The sequence below is a fragment of the Chelon labrosus genome (assembly GCF_963514085.1).
Source record: "Chelon labrosus genome assembly, chromosome: 24".
Classification (NCBI taxonomy): domain Eukaryota; kingdom Metazoa; phylum Chordata; class Actinopteri; order Mugiliformes; family Mugilidae; genus Chelon; species Chelon labrosus.
The window spans coordinates 2374643-2391767 of record NC_140357.1 but is presented as its reverse complement, the minus strand read 5'-3'; the positions used below and the strand labels follow the sequence as shown (position 1 = coordinate 2391767).

At 49.0% G+C, this 17125-nt stretch overlaps 1 protein-coding gene across 1 annotated transcript; it reads right to left on the bottom strand.

The window, feature by feature from the left end:
• Window positions 1–1386: 1386 nt before the first annotated feature.
• On the bottom strand, window positions 1387–16853 carry LOC311509417 (TSC22 domain family protein 1). The gene is made up of 3 exons (XM_084574626.1): window positions 14074–16853; window positions 4702–4753; window positions 1387–3390 (listed from the first exon to the last, which is right to left on the bottom strand). Exons 1-3 carry the CDS (start codon window positions 16062–16064, stop codon window positions 3124–3126), a joined length of 2310 nt encoding a protein of 769 aa, XP_084430752.1. The 5' UTR covers window positions 16065–16853; the 3' UTR covers window positions 1387–3123.
• Window positions 16854–17125: the final 272 nt, after the last annotated feature.

Genomic DNA, 17125 nt, shown 5'->3' with positions numbered 1-17125 from the left:
ATTTCAGACAGGCTAATCCTCACTGAGATTCTCCGGGTGCAGAGGCCTACTTATTGACGGTCTGGACGTCGTGGGTTTAACCAGCAGGCCACCTGCTTTCTCAGCAATAAAGAATACATCAACAGCACAGAGGGTGGTCCACTGACGGGGGTGTAAAGAGGATTTCTGGGGTCAGTTTTGGGACAGAGTGGTCTTTGTGTGTCTGGAAACAGCAGGACAGGGAAAAAAGGATGTATCAAATAAGTTTATGTGCGCGTTTGTGAATGATAGCTCTTGTGAAAAGATTGCACCACAAGATGTAAACTCTTGCCCTCCACATATCTTCAGCGGCATAAATAGCATAGGTTAATCCTCGTGTGATCCCTCGGCCTCGCGGTACATCCTGTGCCCACGGCGGCCCGCTTGAAGAAAACACCTTTTGTCAATGAAATGGGATTTAGGAAAGTGCCATCTGGACAAGAGCACAGGAGATCTGTCTCAACTCGGTGTCTGATCCACCCGAGCCGGCCAGCCAGCCAGCCACTCCGAGGTCACAGACTCGGATCAGACTGACCCGAGGAGGGAGAGCTGAGGTAAATATTAAGATCGACAGTACATTTGATGAGTTGGTTAAATTCTGACCGGCAAACTGAAACGGTTTGTTCTCAGATGCATCAGTGTGAAAACAACACTTTGAATAAAACAGATTAAATGTATTCAGAACAACGAGAAATACTACCAAAGAGCTTTTACCTTACCTAAATTAAAAAGGAAACCAAGTCTCAACTCCAAGTGCAGCCTAGAAAACGCTTCTAAAAATATCCTACACATCTCAGGGTTTATATTTGGCCTTGAAATTGAACATCAGAGACTGATGGTTGTGGGAAAGATAACCGAACCAATTCATTTTTATTTATTTTTTTTAGAAAGTCCACAAACGTGGTGTTTAATATAACTAAAAACAATGGTTTAAAATGATTTAAATAAGAACAAATGCAGTCAAATGACACCTAATTTAAACCTGTTTTATCAACACTTTATATACAAAGAAATACCAACAATTATTGTTATTTTCAATACAGATTGATTTTCTGTGTCTTTTATTAGTTTACTGATATAGACTTTAAGGACCCTTGAAGGTCACTTTTATTGACAGTTGTTTTTAATAGTAATATTATTTTAATTATTATTATTATTAGGTAAAGGTATTCATTAATATTTTTTTATTAATATAAATTTGCATTAAATGTATTTTCCTGCATAGATATACAGTAGTATATAGTATAGTGTAGCATGTTCGTTATAAGCAGCTTTAAAACGATTTATTGACAATAACTGCACATTAATACTATATTTTATTCCCTTTTTGATTCAAAATAAAACAGCTGTAGTAGCGGATATCGATATAAATACATTTTAAAGTTTGGTTTTTGACAAAAAACACAAATTAAAATCGTAAAATCGTCCGCAGCGTCGTTATCCATCGCCACCGCGCGCTCCCGCTCGCGCGTCCCCTCTTTCAACGTGCATGTCCACGTGAATCGGCGGTGGGCGGAGCCTGTATAACATGTCCGTAGTGGGGGCTCGATCATATATGACCAATGAGAGGAGCACATGTATGGATCAATGTTTACATGAAATTCCACATCTGCGCATGCGTAATGCGGTCACTGCAGCCTGGCCTTTTAAACCACCATTCAAACGACTTAAAAGAATGATAAATAAATAAATGTAACGACTGTAACCAATAGAATTTAACTAAAACCTTTATATGGCCTCAAAAAGAAATAGAACAAGTTGCTTTTTTTCTTTTTCCTTTTTATTTGAGGTGCAACTGTCTAGTGCAATTGTAACGTCACATTTGTGATGGGCTGAGGAACATGCACAAAACATCGACATATTTGTTCTGCTAGGCATTTTCCTTATTCTCTCTTTTTTTCTTTTCATTTTTTTTTTTTTTAAATGCCAAGCCATTAACTGGCGCTCCAGTTGCACTACGAGCAAAACACTTGGCTGTACAAAAAGACAAATAAAGAAACAGAAAAAAAAAACTAAAAAAGAAATAAAATAAAAAAAAAAAAAAAAAAAAAACACAACTACACACGTCCCCAAATGGTAAAAAGAGTCCAGGTCATTTGAGCGAGTGAAGCGTTAGCATACAGTACGAGGCCGTGTGTCACTTCAGGAGAGTCAGCATCTTAGTGTCGAGGTAAACCATCCTCTTCTGTTCCCACCCTGAGTAAGGACATCACAGGTAGTTCAAAACCTGGCGAAACCATAGATATATATATATACACGCACATAGGTAAAACGACTAAAAAAAAGCTTTCATATATGTATCTATGGTTAGAAACCAGGCACTTGGCAGAGCTTAATTGTGAATGTATAATCTGTACAAAGTTCACTACCTAGAAACAGTCCTATTTATTCACCTTTCCATTATTTATTGTTTTCACACTGGGACATTAATGACTGGTCAAAAACGAGACAAATCCTCCCTAAAAACATTGATTCCCTGCATAAATGTTTAATGCTCCATCCAACAGAGAAGGGGGAGAGTCTAAGGGTGGGGACGGAAAACCCTCGAACACAGCTAATTTAATAATTATTCACGGCCCACCCGCTCGGCCAGAAAAACTCCCATTCCAGATGGGTCGTGTGAATCTTTCGCTCGTCCGGCGTCGTTTGAGAAAAAGTGCAAACAAAACAAGATGGGGGGGGGGAGGGAGGGTGGGGGAGTCGATGGCACGCTTTCCACTTGTCACACTGCGAGCGGTTGTTTGACAGCACTGATTGGCTCGGGCCTTAGCTCCTCCCTCACGTCGGCCCCGAACGGCGGCGGGTGGGCCGTTCGTTTATCACCGCCGCGACGATTGTCTGAAGCAGGTAATAAAAGTCGGAGACAAAGCAGACACACGCACGTACATACACACCGGTGCAACTCCAAAGTCTTTCAGTTAAATAAAAATGTGCAACAAAAAAGTCGGTCGTCCTCTGGTTAACTCGGAAGTGTGAGCTCCTTCAAACGGCGGCACGGTCAGCCTCGACGCGAGAGTCCGTTCACAGTGTGGCGAGACTCCTTCCTCCTTCCTCCTCCTCCTCCTTCCATCCCCTCTGTGTCTCATCTCCTCCAGCGTTCCTGCGTTACGCCGACGCGCCCGAGTTCTGTGCGGAGGAGGGGAGGGCTTGCGCGGGCCCGGCCGGCAGCGGGGGCTGGGCGGCGCCGGTCGGGGAGCCGCCGGTCTGGACCTGAGCCTGGAACTGGGCCATCTGCTCGGGGCTGGCCAGGTTCTTGAGCAGGTTGTTCTCCTGCTCCAGCTGGGTGTTGCGCTCGATCAGCTCCTTGATCTGCTCCTTGAGCACCTCCACCTCCTCGCGCACGGCGTACATCAGGTGGCTCTTCACGAGGTCCTGAAAAAAGACACAGGGAGTTGGACACGGTCAGGTAAACAATGCAGGAGATTGATTCTTCTGAGGCAGGAAAACAAACGACATATGAACCCTGATACACAGCCACACATCTCATACCTCCATGCGCTTTTTTAGTTTTCATTTTTGAAGCCGGAACTGAAGATTTACTGTTTAACTCTCACTTAAACCACAAAAGGAATCTTGCACGCAATCTGAGAGCGCCGCTTTCACTTCTCAAGTACTGTTTTGAGCATTTCTTTATCAATTTATTACAGAAAACACTCGGCAAATTAGAGATTGCAGCTTGAACTGAGCGAATTGAGCAAAATATGCCGTTTTACTAGCATTTCTTTTTAAATTAAATGTTATTTAGGGGGAAAAGTGACATTTTTAATTGTTATTTGGGGCTTTAAGTGACTCACTAATGTGCGTTTTATTTATAAAATCCTTCTAGCACAGGGGACTTCCTCCTGGTATTAATATAACACACGCCGGAGTGGAATTGACCGCAGAAAGAACTGACTCAGGAGCATGTGAGCGTCTGAGAAATGTTTCGGAGGGGAAACGTCTGACGCGGCGAAAAAGCAAGTAAACCGCTTGTCTTGCACGGGAGGCGGCGAGGAACACATGCACGCGAATTCGGGATAAAACACAGCGTGGTGATGGTGCCTGAGCGGAGCCAGCCTTGCGGGAGGAGGATTTGAAACCATCTGAGCATCCCCTGCTCCGTGGACCCGCCCATCCTTCCTCCTCCAGCGACCAGAGAACAAAATGTTCCTGCACAGGAGTGGGAGGAGCCAATCGCCGGCCGAGTTATTTATACTGCGCAGAGGGGAGGCTGCCGCTTGCCTAGCAACATAGGCCCAGACCGGGGGGGAGAGGCATATGTGTGTGTGCATGGGAAAAGAGGGGACGAATAAGGGGGGAGGGAGGGGGGTAGCGTGTGAACCTTAGCCTAGCCCACACCAAGTTGCCAACAAGCAGTGGGGGTCGTCGGCTCAAATCGTGACAGAGCAGGAAGCCCCTGGTGCCTCTGAAGCCAGCAGGTGCACAAATGCGCAAAACTGCTTTTACGCATCTGCAGTATGTAACAGCGGCGATTTTATTCATTCATTCATCCATTCAATCACTCATCCATCAGCTGCGGCTTTGTATTCGAATATAGCAATGAATTAAAACGTTATAAATCGAAATAAAAGCAGAAGGAGCTGGAGATCTGTGGTGCACATCCAGTGTCTGGGTTACATAACGCACCGGAGGCAGCACATACGTGTAAAAGCAACACAGCGGATTAGAAGGATGAAAACTCACCATTGCTTGTTCGATCTTGTTGTCAATGGCCACCACGCTTGCACCAGATGAGCTGAAAGATGAGGGAAAAAAAAAGATTAGGAGTCATTAAAGAAGAGGGTTTGATGGAGCAGAACAATGCCGCTGGGTTGGATGCCTCCATTACAAGAAGGTGTGATTAATAAAACAGGTTAAAGCTTAGGGGATTAGAGTTTGGAACAAATAATAGAAACACAAATAGAAGACAATAAAGGAGAAAACCATTAGGCGATGATGCGGACATTACCTATTGTCAACCCTGACTGATGCGCTCTCCTTGCCGAGCACAGAGGACAGAAACGCTATCGAGAAATTCCTCAGTTGACAAACGCCAAGGTCCATCGCCACCGTGTAACACTGGGAATTCATGCTACCCCCGCCGCTAAAACACCCGAAGGCGACTCGTCGGCGGCGCGAACTGGAAACCCAGCGGTATAAAAGTAGAAAAAATGGCGCATTCTCGAGCGCCGGACGGACGGACGGACGGTGGGGTCTGCTCTCCGGGCGACCGCGCAGGCAGCTCGCAGCCGGGAGAGAGCGACACAAAGACTGAGGCGGCGGGCTGCGGCTCCGCGCTACCACGGCTCCCTCTCTGGATAATGCATGCGGGGAAAACAGAGCCAGCTGCCGCGCGATTGGAGGAGACCGGGGGGGCTCATTAGCATAATATATGCGCGGCAGAGTCGCTTCCGGGTATGGAGGCGGAGGAGAAGTTGTTCGTTGTGATAACAAACGCAGCATCTCTCCACCCGTCTTCTCTAAAGGTTAACGAAACCACTTCACATTTTATCTTTATTTTTTTGATTTTTTTATCATCTGATATTAATCTAAACAACATTTCAACACTCTCAAGCTATGAAGTGAAACAATATCGCCTCCTGTAAGTGCAGACTGCTATGAGACTGACTGCACAAAGGCTTCATGTCATTTTATTCATTTGAATCGAGACAAATCGTCAAAATTTTCTCTTTTAAACGACTTAATTTAATCACTTTGTGCTTTTGGAGAGTTTGAATAAGTCACAATTACTATTTACAATAATGTTATAGGCTAAATCATACGTGTCAAACATAAGGCACGGGGGCCAAAACCGGCCCGCCGGAGGGTTTAATCTAGGCCGCAGGATGAATTTGCGCATTGAAAAAGTTACATTGAAGACATTAACTGCAATTTTTTCAATAAAAGTAAATTGCTATTCCTAGGGTTTACACAAATTTAGTAAACGTTGTGGACATCTTTTTCTTAAGAAATGTCCAGTCATTAAATGTAAACACTTTCATAATGTTCTTCTTGCACTAAAACAAAGGGAAACATTTGGAGTTGTCATTATTTATAGGTAAATACGCTATCGTGTTATCGGTCTGGCCCCTTTGACATCAAACTGGGCTATATGTGACCCGCAAACTAAAATGAGTTTGACACCCCTGGGCTAAATGATCAATCAATTATAAATAATAGCACTAAAAATAAGAAAAATACAAAAGAATTGGGGCTAAAGCTGAACTCCTTGATCAATTAATGCAATTTTTATGCTCTAACATATTTAATTATGAAATTAAATAACGGTAATGATTAGTTATTATTTACTTCCTGATAAATTACTAATCTGTTAACATGTGCAATGTTTCAACACTCAAGAAAACAATATCAATAGGACAAAAAATTGCAGAAATGACTGAATTCTGCATCTAAAATATGATTTGTGGCTCTTATTTAGCAACATAACCGGCTACAGTGCAGCGTAATGAAAGGACATCCCAACCTAATAGCTAATGAGATCAATATATTCTTTTAAATAACTTTACAATGTGAGTGAGCGCATGTGATTTGAAGTCTGGCAAACGGCACACAAAGAAACAAGTACATTCGGTTTAAACGAGATAAAGAGGCTGGAATAAAACAATCAGACGTAATTTAACTCGATCAGTCCGAGTTAACCGACCTCTGGCTGCCCGTTGACCTTCAATCGACTTTAAATAGACACGCGTACGAGGTTTAACCGCCGTCTCGGGCCGCCTTTGGCGCTTTAAGCACCTTATTTGCGTTGTTATCATCAGTCTCTGGCGGGGGTTGCGTGTCAACATGGGAGTCTGAAGCGTGTGACCCGCTACAATCTTTTACTTCCTCTAGGAACTTTGAAGGGATTGAATGATTTTAGAGAACTGGAAAATACCGACTTCTGCTTTTTGTTTTTCCAAATGAGCGCGTGTTGTAGTGGCACTATATGCTTGTGCAAAGAAAATAAAAAGATGTTAAACAGCCTAGAGAAAAGGTTGGGCATTTTGGTTTATTGGGTTTGGGTAGTCCATTTGTGATGACAGGATCTTTTGAGGAACTTGAACGTCAACTCTGGCAGTTGGGGTTGGAGTGGAAAAAAATAAACCGAAAGCAGTGAAGATGAATAAATCACTCCTGTCGAGGATAATCAACACACTCAAGCGTAGCATGCATGTGCAAGAACACCGTGTCCTCGAACGCGGCTGTGGTGATTACGCCTCGTGGCAGGTAGAGGCGGGCACCACATTCGCACGTCTCATGAATACAACATCAACAACCGCACGGACACATGACGACAAAGTCTGTTGGCGCCCATCCCTGCAGCAGTCCTAACCGCCACCACACCGCCGCCGCCAACCCCCTGACAACACCACAGCCATCGTTTACCTCTTCAGATGCTTCTCCAGCTCCCAGAAGAGCAGCTTCAGGGCCATGGCGTCCCTGCCCTGTGCTGTTCCTGCCCCGGCCAGCCCCTTCTCTCTCATTGATTCGGTCAGGCTACAAGACACACACTCCAACGGCTAATGAACCCCCTAAAACAAACCACTGCTACCACCTCCGTCCTCCTGACCTGCGCCCTTTGGCCCCCGACCCCCTCGCTCCCCTCAGCTTCACATAGGGGGAGCCTGACCAACAACGGCGACCAGGACGGAGCGGCGTAGGGAGAAGGAGTGTGTGTGTGCGTACAACGGGAGCGCGCACGAGTGCGTTAAGCCCTCCTGATTGCCCCCGAATCACATATAGACTCCGAGACGATTGGGTGAGAGGAGACATAGGAGGGTGGGCGTTGATGTCACCTCCCCTTCTGTTGTTATGTAAACTGTCGCCAGAGATTACAGTGATCCGTCCAATAGGATGAGCTACTTTTGACCACACACACTCAGACGCCTTCAAGCCACTCCCTTCCAGCTCCTTCGCATCTTTCCAGCAACGAAGGTGACGGGACACGTGAACGGCACCCCACTCTGAAGATATTTGCGCGCGTTTACAGTGAACTACGGGCGCAGCTCGCTCTAAATAACACACGCCGCATCCCTCGCACTCCTTAAGCTGCGTGTGCCGTACCAGGGGTGCCTTTAGCCGGCCTGTCGCTCCTCATCAGTCGACTCCTCACGTGTTCCTCCACGTTCGCGGAAAAGAGAGCTCCCCACGCGGGCTCGGTTCCACGGCGCACTCTTGAACAAAGGCGGCAAGGCGGCTAGCTAGGTGGCACACCAGACAAAGAGGTGCTACCAAAAAAATTTGTCGGAGAACAAAGGGGAAGATGGTGTAAGAGTTCAGACACGGGGTCCACAGAATGGCGGTGAGGGGCGTTCGTTGCCGGGATTGGGCTTAACCCATGCAGTGAAGTTATTAACCTCACTAAGTGAGGACCACATCTGCTTTTCTTCCCTCCACTGTCAGGGTTTAAGACACAAGAAATAAGAAGAACTACTCGTTTAAAACCACAACCGTTGGTTGAGTTGCAGCTCTTTTTCTTTTCATGACAAAAGTAAATCTTCCTACTGTACATCTGAACATTGTGTCCTTGAGGATCTGGGGTCAGTGTACGCATGCCTGCCAAGAACAAAAGGCTGGAAACCGTTCCGAGGGAAGCGTGCGCTGATGCGGAGGCAGTTCACTCTCAGCCAATCGCCGGCCGGCGCGACGGGCTCGGCTCAGCCAATCGCGACCGGCGGGGCGCTTTCATTCATTATATATATCTGCGGCCTGTACAAAAAGGCTGACCCATATATCACCGAAACAATACGGAAAGGTTCACGTATGTTTGGAAGACCGGGGAACAAAGAGGCTTTAAAGGCAAATTAGAATCTTCTTCGCGGGTCGAGCTACCTTCAGAATCCTCCACTAACTTCTTGAACTTAATTAGTAGAGAGCTCACTGATCACAACAACAATTGCACCTTCAGTCAGACCCGAAGGGATAACGGTGGTGGGGTACATCCTCGCCACACCCTGTGGAGCTTACATAAACGTGGATGTGTAGCCAGAGAGTGGCAGCTGAAGACCACGTGGTGTTTTAAGTTGTAGTTATAAAGTATAAAGTTTCACTTCAAAAACAAGGGGTGGACTATAACTAAGAAAAGCCTGTGTTTAAATTCCGGTCGTGTTGTGCTCAGAACGTTGGGTGAATTCTGGGAGGAGAGGAAGAGTTAACCCTCAAGCGGTATATTTTATCTTTAGGGTCATAAAACCCCAAGAAAGGAGGCTTGCATGGACTGTAAATCCAGACACAAGGTTCTACATCTGAATAAACAGTTAAAGTCTCCCTCCTTTCACTTCCCTTCATCCACGTTGCGTCTCACAAAAGCATCCAGCTGAGTGTAAAGGGAGTATTTATTGTGCGGTTTGAGAGAAAGCATTGTGCGTGCGGTCCGGAGGCGCACCGTCCGCGACTGTACGAAAACGCAAGCGGTTTGATAACAGCAGCGTTCTGCATCACTTCCCCCTCGGGCTTTTTAGTGTCCGCGCGTGCCGTGCATGCGCGTTTGTGCACCGGCCGTTCGCAGACTGGCGGAATCCGGTTTGGGAGGCTTTTTGAAAACAGCGGCGATCCATCGCAAGACGCTATAAAAAAAAAAATACTAAAGCGTTATTTTTACTAGCGTCTACGTATAATTGAATTTTCCCAAAGCGGCAACCGAAAACAACCTCCTCCTACGTGTTAGAGGCTAATCTGCCCTGATCCGTGTCCACACACACAGACACAACAAGAAGCAGCAACGCCCCAAAACTCAAACAGATCTCCTGGCATGGCAGAGGGCTGCAGGGCTGAGGCTCTCTGGAGCGTGAGTGAATCGCTCTCCGCCGCGCACGCAACGCCTTACATAACGGGCCCATGCGCCATATGGGCCATGAAAGAGAGGCAAGGCGAAAGCCAAGGAATGAGAACCGGCTTATTGACAGCGTGGACAAGCCTCGTCCTCCTGACGGATGAGGTATTAACTTCTGACACCGTCGCGCATTCGTCATCCGCCGTGGAGGTAAAAATAACAAGAGGGAGAGTTTTGGGCTTCTAAATTTAGCAAAGGATGAGCGCTAGATTAAAAATTGAGATACAGAACACAAGCTGAATGTCCTCACACAAAAAAAAAGTCGTTGCCAGGAAAAAGGCCTGATTCTGAGCAATAAATATTGCACAACCTCACGCAGTGACGACGCTGAACGTCACAAGGGGATGCTGACCCACAGTCACGTGGATCTGAGGCGTCTCTATCAACACAAGCTGGTAAATATCGAGGGTATCATCTCAGCAGTGTTTCGGAACGCCCGCCACTAAAACCAGCTTTTCGCAGAATCGCCGCCGCTCCCCTTAACCCCGAGGTCCGCGCTTTTACCAGGAAGGGGGATCCCTCGGAGGGAATAAATGTTTTTCTCGATCGAGGCGCCGCGGCGTTCGCGTTACAGGTGGAGAGGGGAGGCCTCGGGGAGCAGCTGCAGGGTGGCGGTGGCGCGGGGTGTCGCGTTACCTCAGCGTCCGCCCGGAGCCGGGGCGTTGTGCGAAGCCTGCAGACCGCCGACAGGAACTTTTGTATTTTCTGCCGGGGCCGAGCCGGAGCACCCCGCTGGAACGCGGCAGTCTCAAACTACATGTGACGTTTATTTTGAAACGCAGCAGAGCTCAGTTCAAGAGTTTCTCAGGCGCTCTGGCCAGGACGGAAAAAACGATGGGAAAGCAGAACTTCCTCAGAGTGGAAAGTCATGATTTTTAATGATAGAATTATTAAATAGAGAAACAAAACATCACAGGTGCCAGAAGAATGATTGTGACACAACCAAGCTCCCACTCCTCCCCTCCGCTCATGTTGTTCCCTTTTGTGAAAAGCCCCGAAGGTGTAAAGGGCAGTTAAACTCCTCTTTGGTGCAGATTTCACACACATGAACGCACCGTAAAAACGACTTGACGGCTGCGCTCGTAAACGCGCTCCCGCCGAGGGGAGCCGACAGACGGGCGGATTTCATCCTCGAGATTCTTTACGAGCACGCAGCTCCGCGTGAAAGCAAACGTGGCGGCTCTGGCCTCGAAGCCCCTTACCCATAATGCCTCCAACTGCACCCATATTACACCGATCTTAAAACAAAAACTGATAATTAGCCTGCGCATAAGAGAGCTTGCATCTCAAATATCTCCAAAAACATATACTATATCAATCACTGCACTACTGAGGCCTTCTCCGTGCACATTACCTTGCAGCTCAGACATCACACAACAATTTCTGAGCGTAACAACAACCTCAGAGTGCTGCTGAAGAGCATAAAAGGTCATTCATTGCGTGCAGGAAGGACGTTTCCACTTAGCTGCAAGGCACATTGTAGGTCAGGGTGACTCTCAAAGCAACCAAGCTGGGAGCATTTATGAGCCTGTGCTGCCACCTTGTGGAACCACGGCGCTACAACAACAAGAGTCTCTGCTGCCTGCAGCACGATTTAACGTCAGATCTGATCGACAAAAACGACTCAACAACCTTTCGCAAAGCTGCAGAACAACTTGCAAACACGCAAAACAACCTCTCGTCCAGGCAAGAGCAGGACACAGGAGGAGTTTGAAATAAATAAAATAAAGCCAAGACGTATTTTTAAAAGCCTAATAATCATGCAAGCTGTGAGTGAAGCTCAACCCTTAAACCTGCTGATCACAGCACTTGTAAAAAAAAGGAGTTAATATTTGTAATCCAAACTAAATATATTTAAAAACGCAATCAAGCGTGGGAGCCTTATCTTTTTAAGTCACATTTAAAAAGCGCCCGACGTTCTTATCACAGGGCGTGCTCGCCAATATTTGTTTTGGTTTGACCCGCAACTTTAAATGTGTAAACCATTAAGGGGTTAGATGCGCGTTCGAGGCTACACTTAGACCGAGGATGCACGGGCATTAAATAAACTCAGATTAACTGGAAATCGAAAGGTGTTTTTATCATCGCCGCCGGCAACTTCCTCTACTGTAAAAGTGCAAATTTGAACGGCAGGGTAGTAAAAAAAAAGGAATCGGGCGTGTCAATATTAAAACCATAATTCATTGTAACTATACACGATGGACGACAGGTAGCTTATTGTCAGTAAAACAAACGGAACAACAGAGGCTTGAAGCGCCGCGGAAACCGGCCAGAGCTAGAAAAAGAAGGCAACTGACGGCAGCTTTATGGCTCCAAAAAGGATTAAGTCACACAGATAAATAAGCCCTATAAAATTCCCTACGTGCAATGTGTCAAGTAACCTTGACACTTTCACAGTTGGCTGTGAAGTGCACACGACCTGTTTCTGCTTTTGCATAAAACGAGCAGTACAGTGAACGCATCGTATACACGAGCTGGGTGGAACTCAGGTCAAGGGCTAAATATATTCATGGTGTTGTTTTGGTTAAGGCTCTGAAGCAACCTCACTGTTGTGCAAAAAAAAAAAAAAAAAAGTGCGTGATGGTGTGTGACAAGGGTTTTCCTGTTCCCGTGAAGCCGCTCCAGCAGATGCAAAAAGTTCAATCATACCCCGGGAGGAACAAGTGCCCCGGACGAACACAGAACGTGACAGTGAGCAGGTGGAATGAAGCGAGCGGGAGACACACCCTCGGAGTTTTACGAGCCGGCGGCGGCCTGGTCGGGCGTATTCAAAGCCCCGAAAGGCTGCAGCGTAAAGCCGTGAAAGACGCTCACAAACGATTTAATTAAAAATCAAAAACTGTTCCCTGCCGAGACAGGCGTTCTCGGACACTGTGGGGTGGGAACAAAAAGTACTTTTGCCGTCCATTTGTAAATACGGGCGTAAATGCCCGATGGTTAGAGGTAAGAACCTGTGCAGCACGAGACCGGACGCTCTTAGCTCAGGGGTAAACACTGCGATGCATGCAAAGGAAGGATATTTTAAGAGTGGCCTGGGACATGATGCACTGGAGCCCGCGAGAGGAGAGGACACGGAAGAGAGGGGGACGAAGAAAGAAAGAAAGACAGAAAGAAAGCAGCAACAGTAACAGAAGCACAGAGCCTGAGCTGCCGCGACTGTACACAAAGACGACACACACAGACTGTCTGCTGACAGTGGCCGATTCACGGCGAACGAAAAAGTGACATATTGACGGAAACACAGAGGACGGCACGCACAGGCCATGCAAAACGCACCCAGGCTCGATGGGGTGACACAACTCGCCAGACCGCAGAACACAGTCATGCTGTCTGTGCCTGCGGCCGAGTGTTACCACATCGACATCGGCGGTTCTCGCGTTTATTCGCGAGCCGTTAAGCTGTCTTCATTTAAAATCTGGGCTTTTCTTTCCAGCAGCCGCATAAAGGCCTCGATGTGCAACAAGAGGTTTTTGCGATTCAGTCAAGGTTGCTAGGGTGAGGCCGACAGTCGGCGGTTGATCTCCCTCCATACCCTGCGGGCACTATTGTTGTACTGACAACACGACTCTCCTGCTTAACCAGAATTGGACAGAGGTAACACTAGAGTCAATCCACGACAGGGCTCCGTGCCTCCGCAGTCTTCTGACCCCGAACGGTCACTGCGGAGCGCAAAATCTGACACCGTCCGGACACACTCTTAGAGCCTACCTGCAACTGCAATAAGCACTTTGGTGCAAAATAAGAACAGGCGTAGTATTTAGTACGTGTGTGGCACAGCCCCCCCTCCCCCCGGGTGGCACAAATCAACACGTCCTGCGTTTAATAAAAGACTTTAACCGAGACTGAATGAGTCAGGAGGGACAGCGTGAGGCAGATCAGGGGGGTCGACCAGGGCACAGCATCTGCTGAGTCACCTGCTCCCTCAGTGACTCAGCAGCTCCACCGCCATTATGCCGACCACTTTGTTTTTTTTTTTACCAAAGCAGCGTCTTCTGAAGCCTGGCAGAGGGACCTCAGGGGACGCGGGGTTAAAGCAAATGTTTCTTTTTCAATGTCTACATCTGGGGGTTGTAAATCCTGCTCGGCTGTTTCAATTACGTGGGAAAGTTATTTAAGATATTTCGCAGCGACGCCACTGCTCGAACCACAACATACTAAGAATAACTTTCTGTTTAGTTAAACCCCTTCGCCCGTACAACAGCTGACATCAGAACAAACAGTTTAAGCAGCACATCTATCCTCACCTGTCGTCCTCTCCTTCGGCGTGCTGAGTCCTGAGGCCCGCGGCGGCGGCGGCCATGAAGGCGCTCGCCTCGGCGGACATCCCCATGTGGGCCAGCGTTCCCGCAGCGCCGGCGGCCTCTGAAGACCTTTCCCCGCCTGCCGCCGCCGCCGCCGCCGCCCCCAGCCTTGGCAGGCCGAGAAAGCCTTGGTGGTGCTGGAGGAGAAGCTTCTGGGCGTCCTCCAGGTGGGACATTTTTAAGGCGCTCCCTCCTCCGGGAACGTGGGTGAGGGTTGCGCCCGGGGTGAGAAGGGGCTGCAGGTCAGCTTGCAGTGCAGTCAGAGGCATGTAGGGGGTACCGTGGGTGGGTGTGAGGGGGGCTGTGCCAGCGGCGGGTGGCTGGATTTGTGGCTGTGGGTGAGGCTGAGCCGGGAGGGTATGTTGGGGGACGTGACCCTGATGGGGCATCTGCGGAGGAATGCTGACCGGTTGCGGCGCGACCCCTGTGGCAACATGTGGCAGTGGAGGCGGGACTTGTGTCTGGAAGGGAGCGGTGGGCTGGATAAAGTCCGGCTGTCGGACGCTTCCCGGGGCCATGACCCCTGCATGGAGTTGGGGTGCAGGGTAACCGCCCTGGGACTGAGCCTGGTGGGGATCGATAGCATAGGGCAACTGCTGGGGTATCACAGCGGGAGGCTGGCTTACACCTGCCTGAGGGGGCGCCTGCGGCGTTGCTGTAGGGACAGTGACAAGCGGTTTCTGCATGTGAGCCCCCCCAGCAACGTCCTGGGGCGACACGTAGGTCAGAGGAGTCGCTTGCGCAGGTCCCTGCGGTGGGCTCTGCATGGCTTGCGGGCTTGCGAAATCCTGGCCCGGCAGCTGATAGGGCTGCAGCGTGTGAGGCGGCTGGACGGCGGGTACGCCCGGATTAACCCCCGCATTTCCTGCCTCGGCCTCCGCGTCCGCTACTTTAGGCGCCTCCGTCGCGGGCGGATGAGGAACCTCCTTCTCGTAATACTCCGTGCACGTCCACCTTCCTTTGCGGAACGGCTCCGAGTTAGTGTCCAGCTTCACCACCCTAAAACGGGAGCCGGTCGCCGCCTGAGTTTGGGTGTGATGGATTTGGGCGCCGGGGGCAGCGGCGGGCAAGCCCGTCCCTCCTCCGGCGGAAGCTACTTGCCCGCTCGCATTAGTGTTGTCAGCACCTGCGGGGCCTGAAGGAGGAACTGCTGCAGCAGACGCGGCAGACACGTTAGGAATGTTCACGCCGCCTTGTCCGTGCGGATCAGGGGCTGTCCCGCCGACAACAGGGGCCATTTGTTGACTTGGTCCACCTGCGGGTTTAGAGCTATCCAACAGCGGGGTCCTCTGGGGCTGGCTCGGAATCCCAGCTTTGGAAGCCATAGCCGGGCTGGAGCTCGACAACGGAGCAACAGTCAAGGACGGCTCACCTCCTCCTAAGCTGTCGGAGTGACGATGCATGGTCCCGTTCACCAAAGAGGTGTGCTGCTGAGGCCCCTGAGGGATGGAATGAGGCTGAAGGGGCTCATTGGGCGACACCAGACCAGGTGTGTCAACCCCGTGGAGACTGTTCAGCGTCTCGTCAGAGGAGCTCCTCTCCGGCACGCCCGTATCCGTGGCTTTGGACACGGAAACATCCAGCATATCGGAGGAGGACAGGTCTTCGGTGTGGGACTCGTCCATGTCGTCGTAGCTCTCGGTGTCATCCGCCAGGCTGTTGTTGCCGCTCACGTTTATCTGAGCAGAGGTGACGCTTGTTATCTGGAAGCCGCTCTTCTTCTTCACCTGGGCTCCGGCCACCTGGGAGAGGGGCTGGTGGTGGAGTCCGGGGGAAGAGGATCCCGCCTGGGTCGGATTGTCGTCAGCCGCGTTGGCTCCCCCGCCGCCGGCTGCGGAGGAGGCAGACGCACCGCTGCTGCCCCTCCTGTAGTGATAGGCAGTTTTCCGGCTCCCGGCTCCGGACGGGTCTCCAGAGTAGTCCTGGTGGTGCATTTTTATTTATTTATTTATTTATTTATTTTAACGTGAAGGGGTTTCAAAAGGCCAAGAGGTGGCGGCTGGTTATCTGCGTTGCCTACTAGCTAACACAGATGCTAGCTGGCTAGCTGGGTCAGCTGTAGTACCGCGATACTAACCAGCCATAAGTGAGAAGTCATATGATTTATGTCCTTTAAAAAATAAAGCCAAACAATTCCAGCTGTAGCTCTTCTCGACGCACATATAATCCAACTTCAGAAAGATTCAAATGGTATTTAGTTAAATAAATAAAACAAAAAAAAAAAGGAAGATTCAGCCAGCGGCTGGTTAGCTTAATGCTGTGGTTGTTCGCTTGCAGCGGTTAGCCTCGCTCGTCTTTTAACTTTGTAAATGTCCACGGCTAATTCCTTTTAATTATATATTACAGCAACAGGTAAGCGCTGAAAAACAGACCAGGCCCCGAGTAATTCGGGTGCTCTCATGTGGTTTTCAAAGTGAGTATGGAAGCCTCTTAGCTGGCCGGTGAGTGTCGCAAGAAGTCCGTCGTCGCATCCACTCCTCTCCCGGACATCGAGTCTCCCTTCTCCCCGCAACAACAACAGCGAGCTCGTCTCGGAAAGCCGAGGCTTGTCGTCGACTGGCAGCTAAACGGTGTCCGTCTTTTCAGCGGCACGCTCGCTAAGTCCATCTCGGTGCATCTTACTGCGTCCGACGCGTTTGCTGTCTCATTGCCGGTCAGCAGCAGAAGGAGCCGCAGCAACAGCAGCTAACGGACTGTCAGTCTCAGAGGAAGGAGGAGGAATGCAAACACTGCCGCTGCGCATGCGCGTCCGTCTCTATTGCGTCACTGGTGCACGTTCAGGCTCCGCTGCTGAATCGGATTTTGAAGAAAAACATTTCGTTCTTTTTAACATATGTATTTAAGTAAGCAGTAAATACACTCCTGCTCGACAAGGATAATTTGCGCAGTTGTGGATCTTTGAGACTCACTATTTTTATAACTTAAAATTTAAAAGAGATCTGTCGAATAGAAAAAAAAATTCACTCGTACTATACATTACTTAAGCACCTGAAGG

Coding starts and splice junctions, on each gene's coding strand:
- LOC311509417 (XM_084574626.1), bottom strand. CDS start 16,064: ATGCACCACCAGGACTACTCTGGAGACCCGTCCGGAGCCGGGAGCCGG. Junction 4,754..14,073: donor GCCGAAGGAGAGGACGACAG/GTGAGGATAGAT, acceptor CTCATCTTTCAG/CTCATCTGGTGCAAGCGTGG. Junction 3,391..4,701: donor ACAAGATCGAACAAGCAATG/GTGAGTTTTCAT, acceptor GTCTTTTTTCAG/GACCTCGTGAAGAGCCACCT.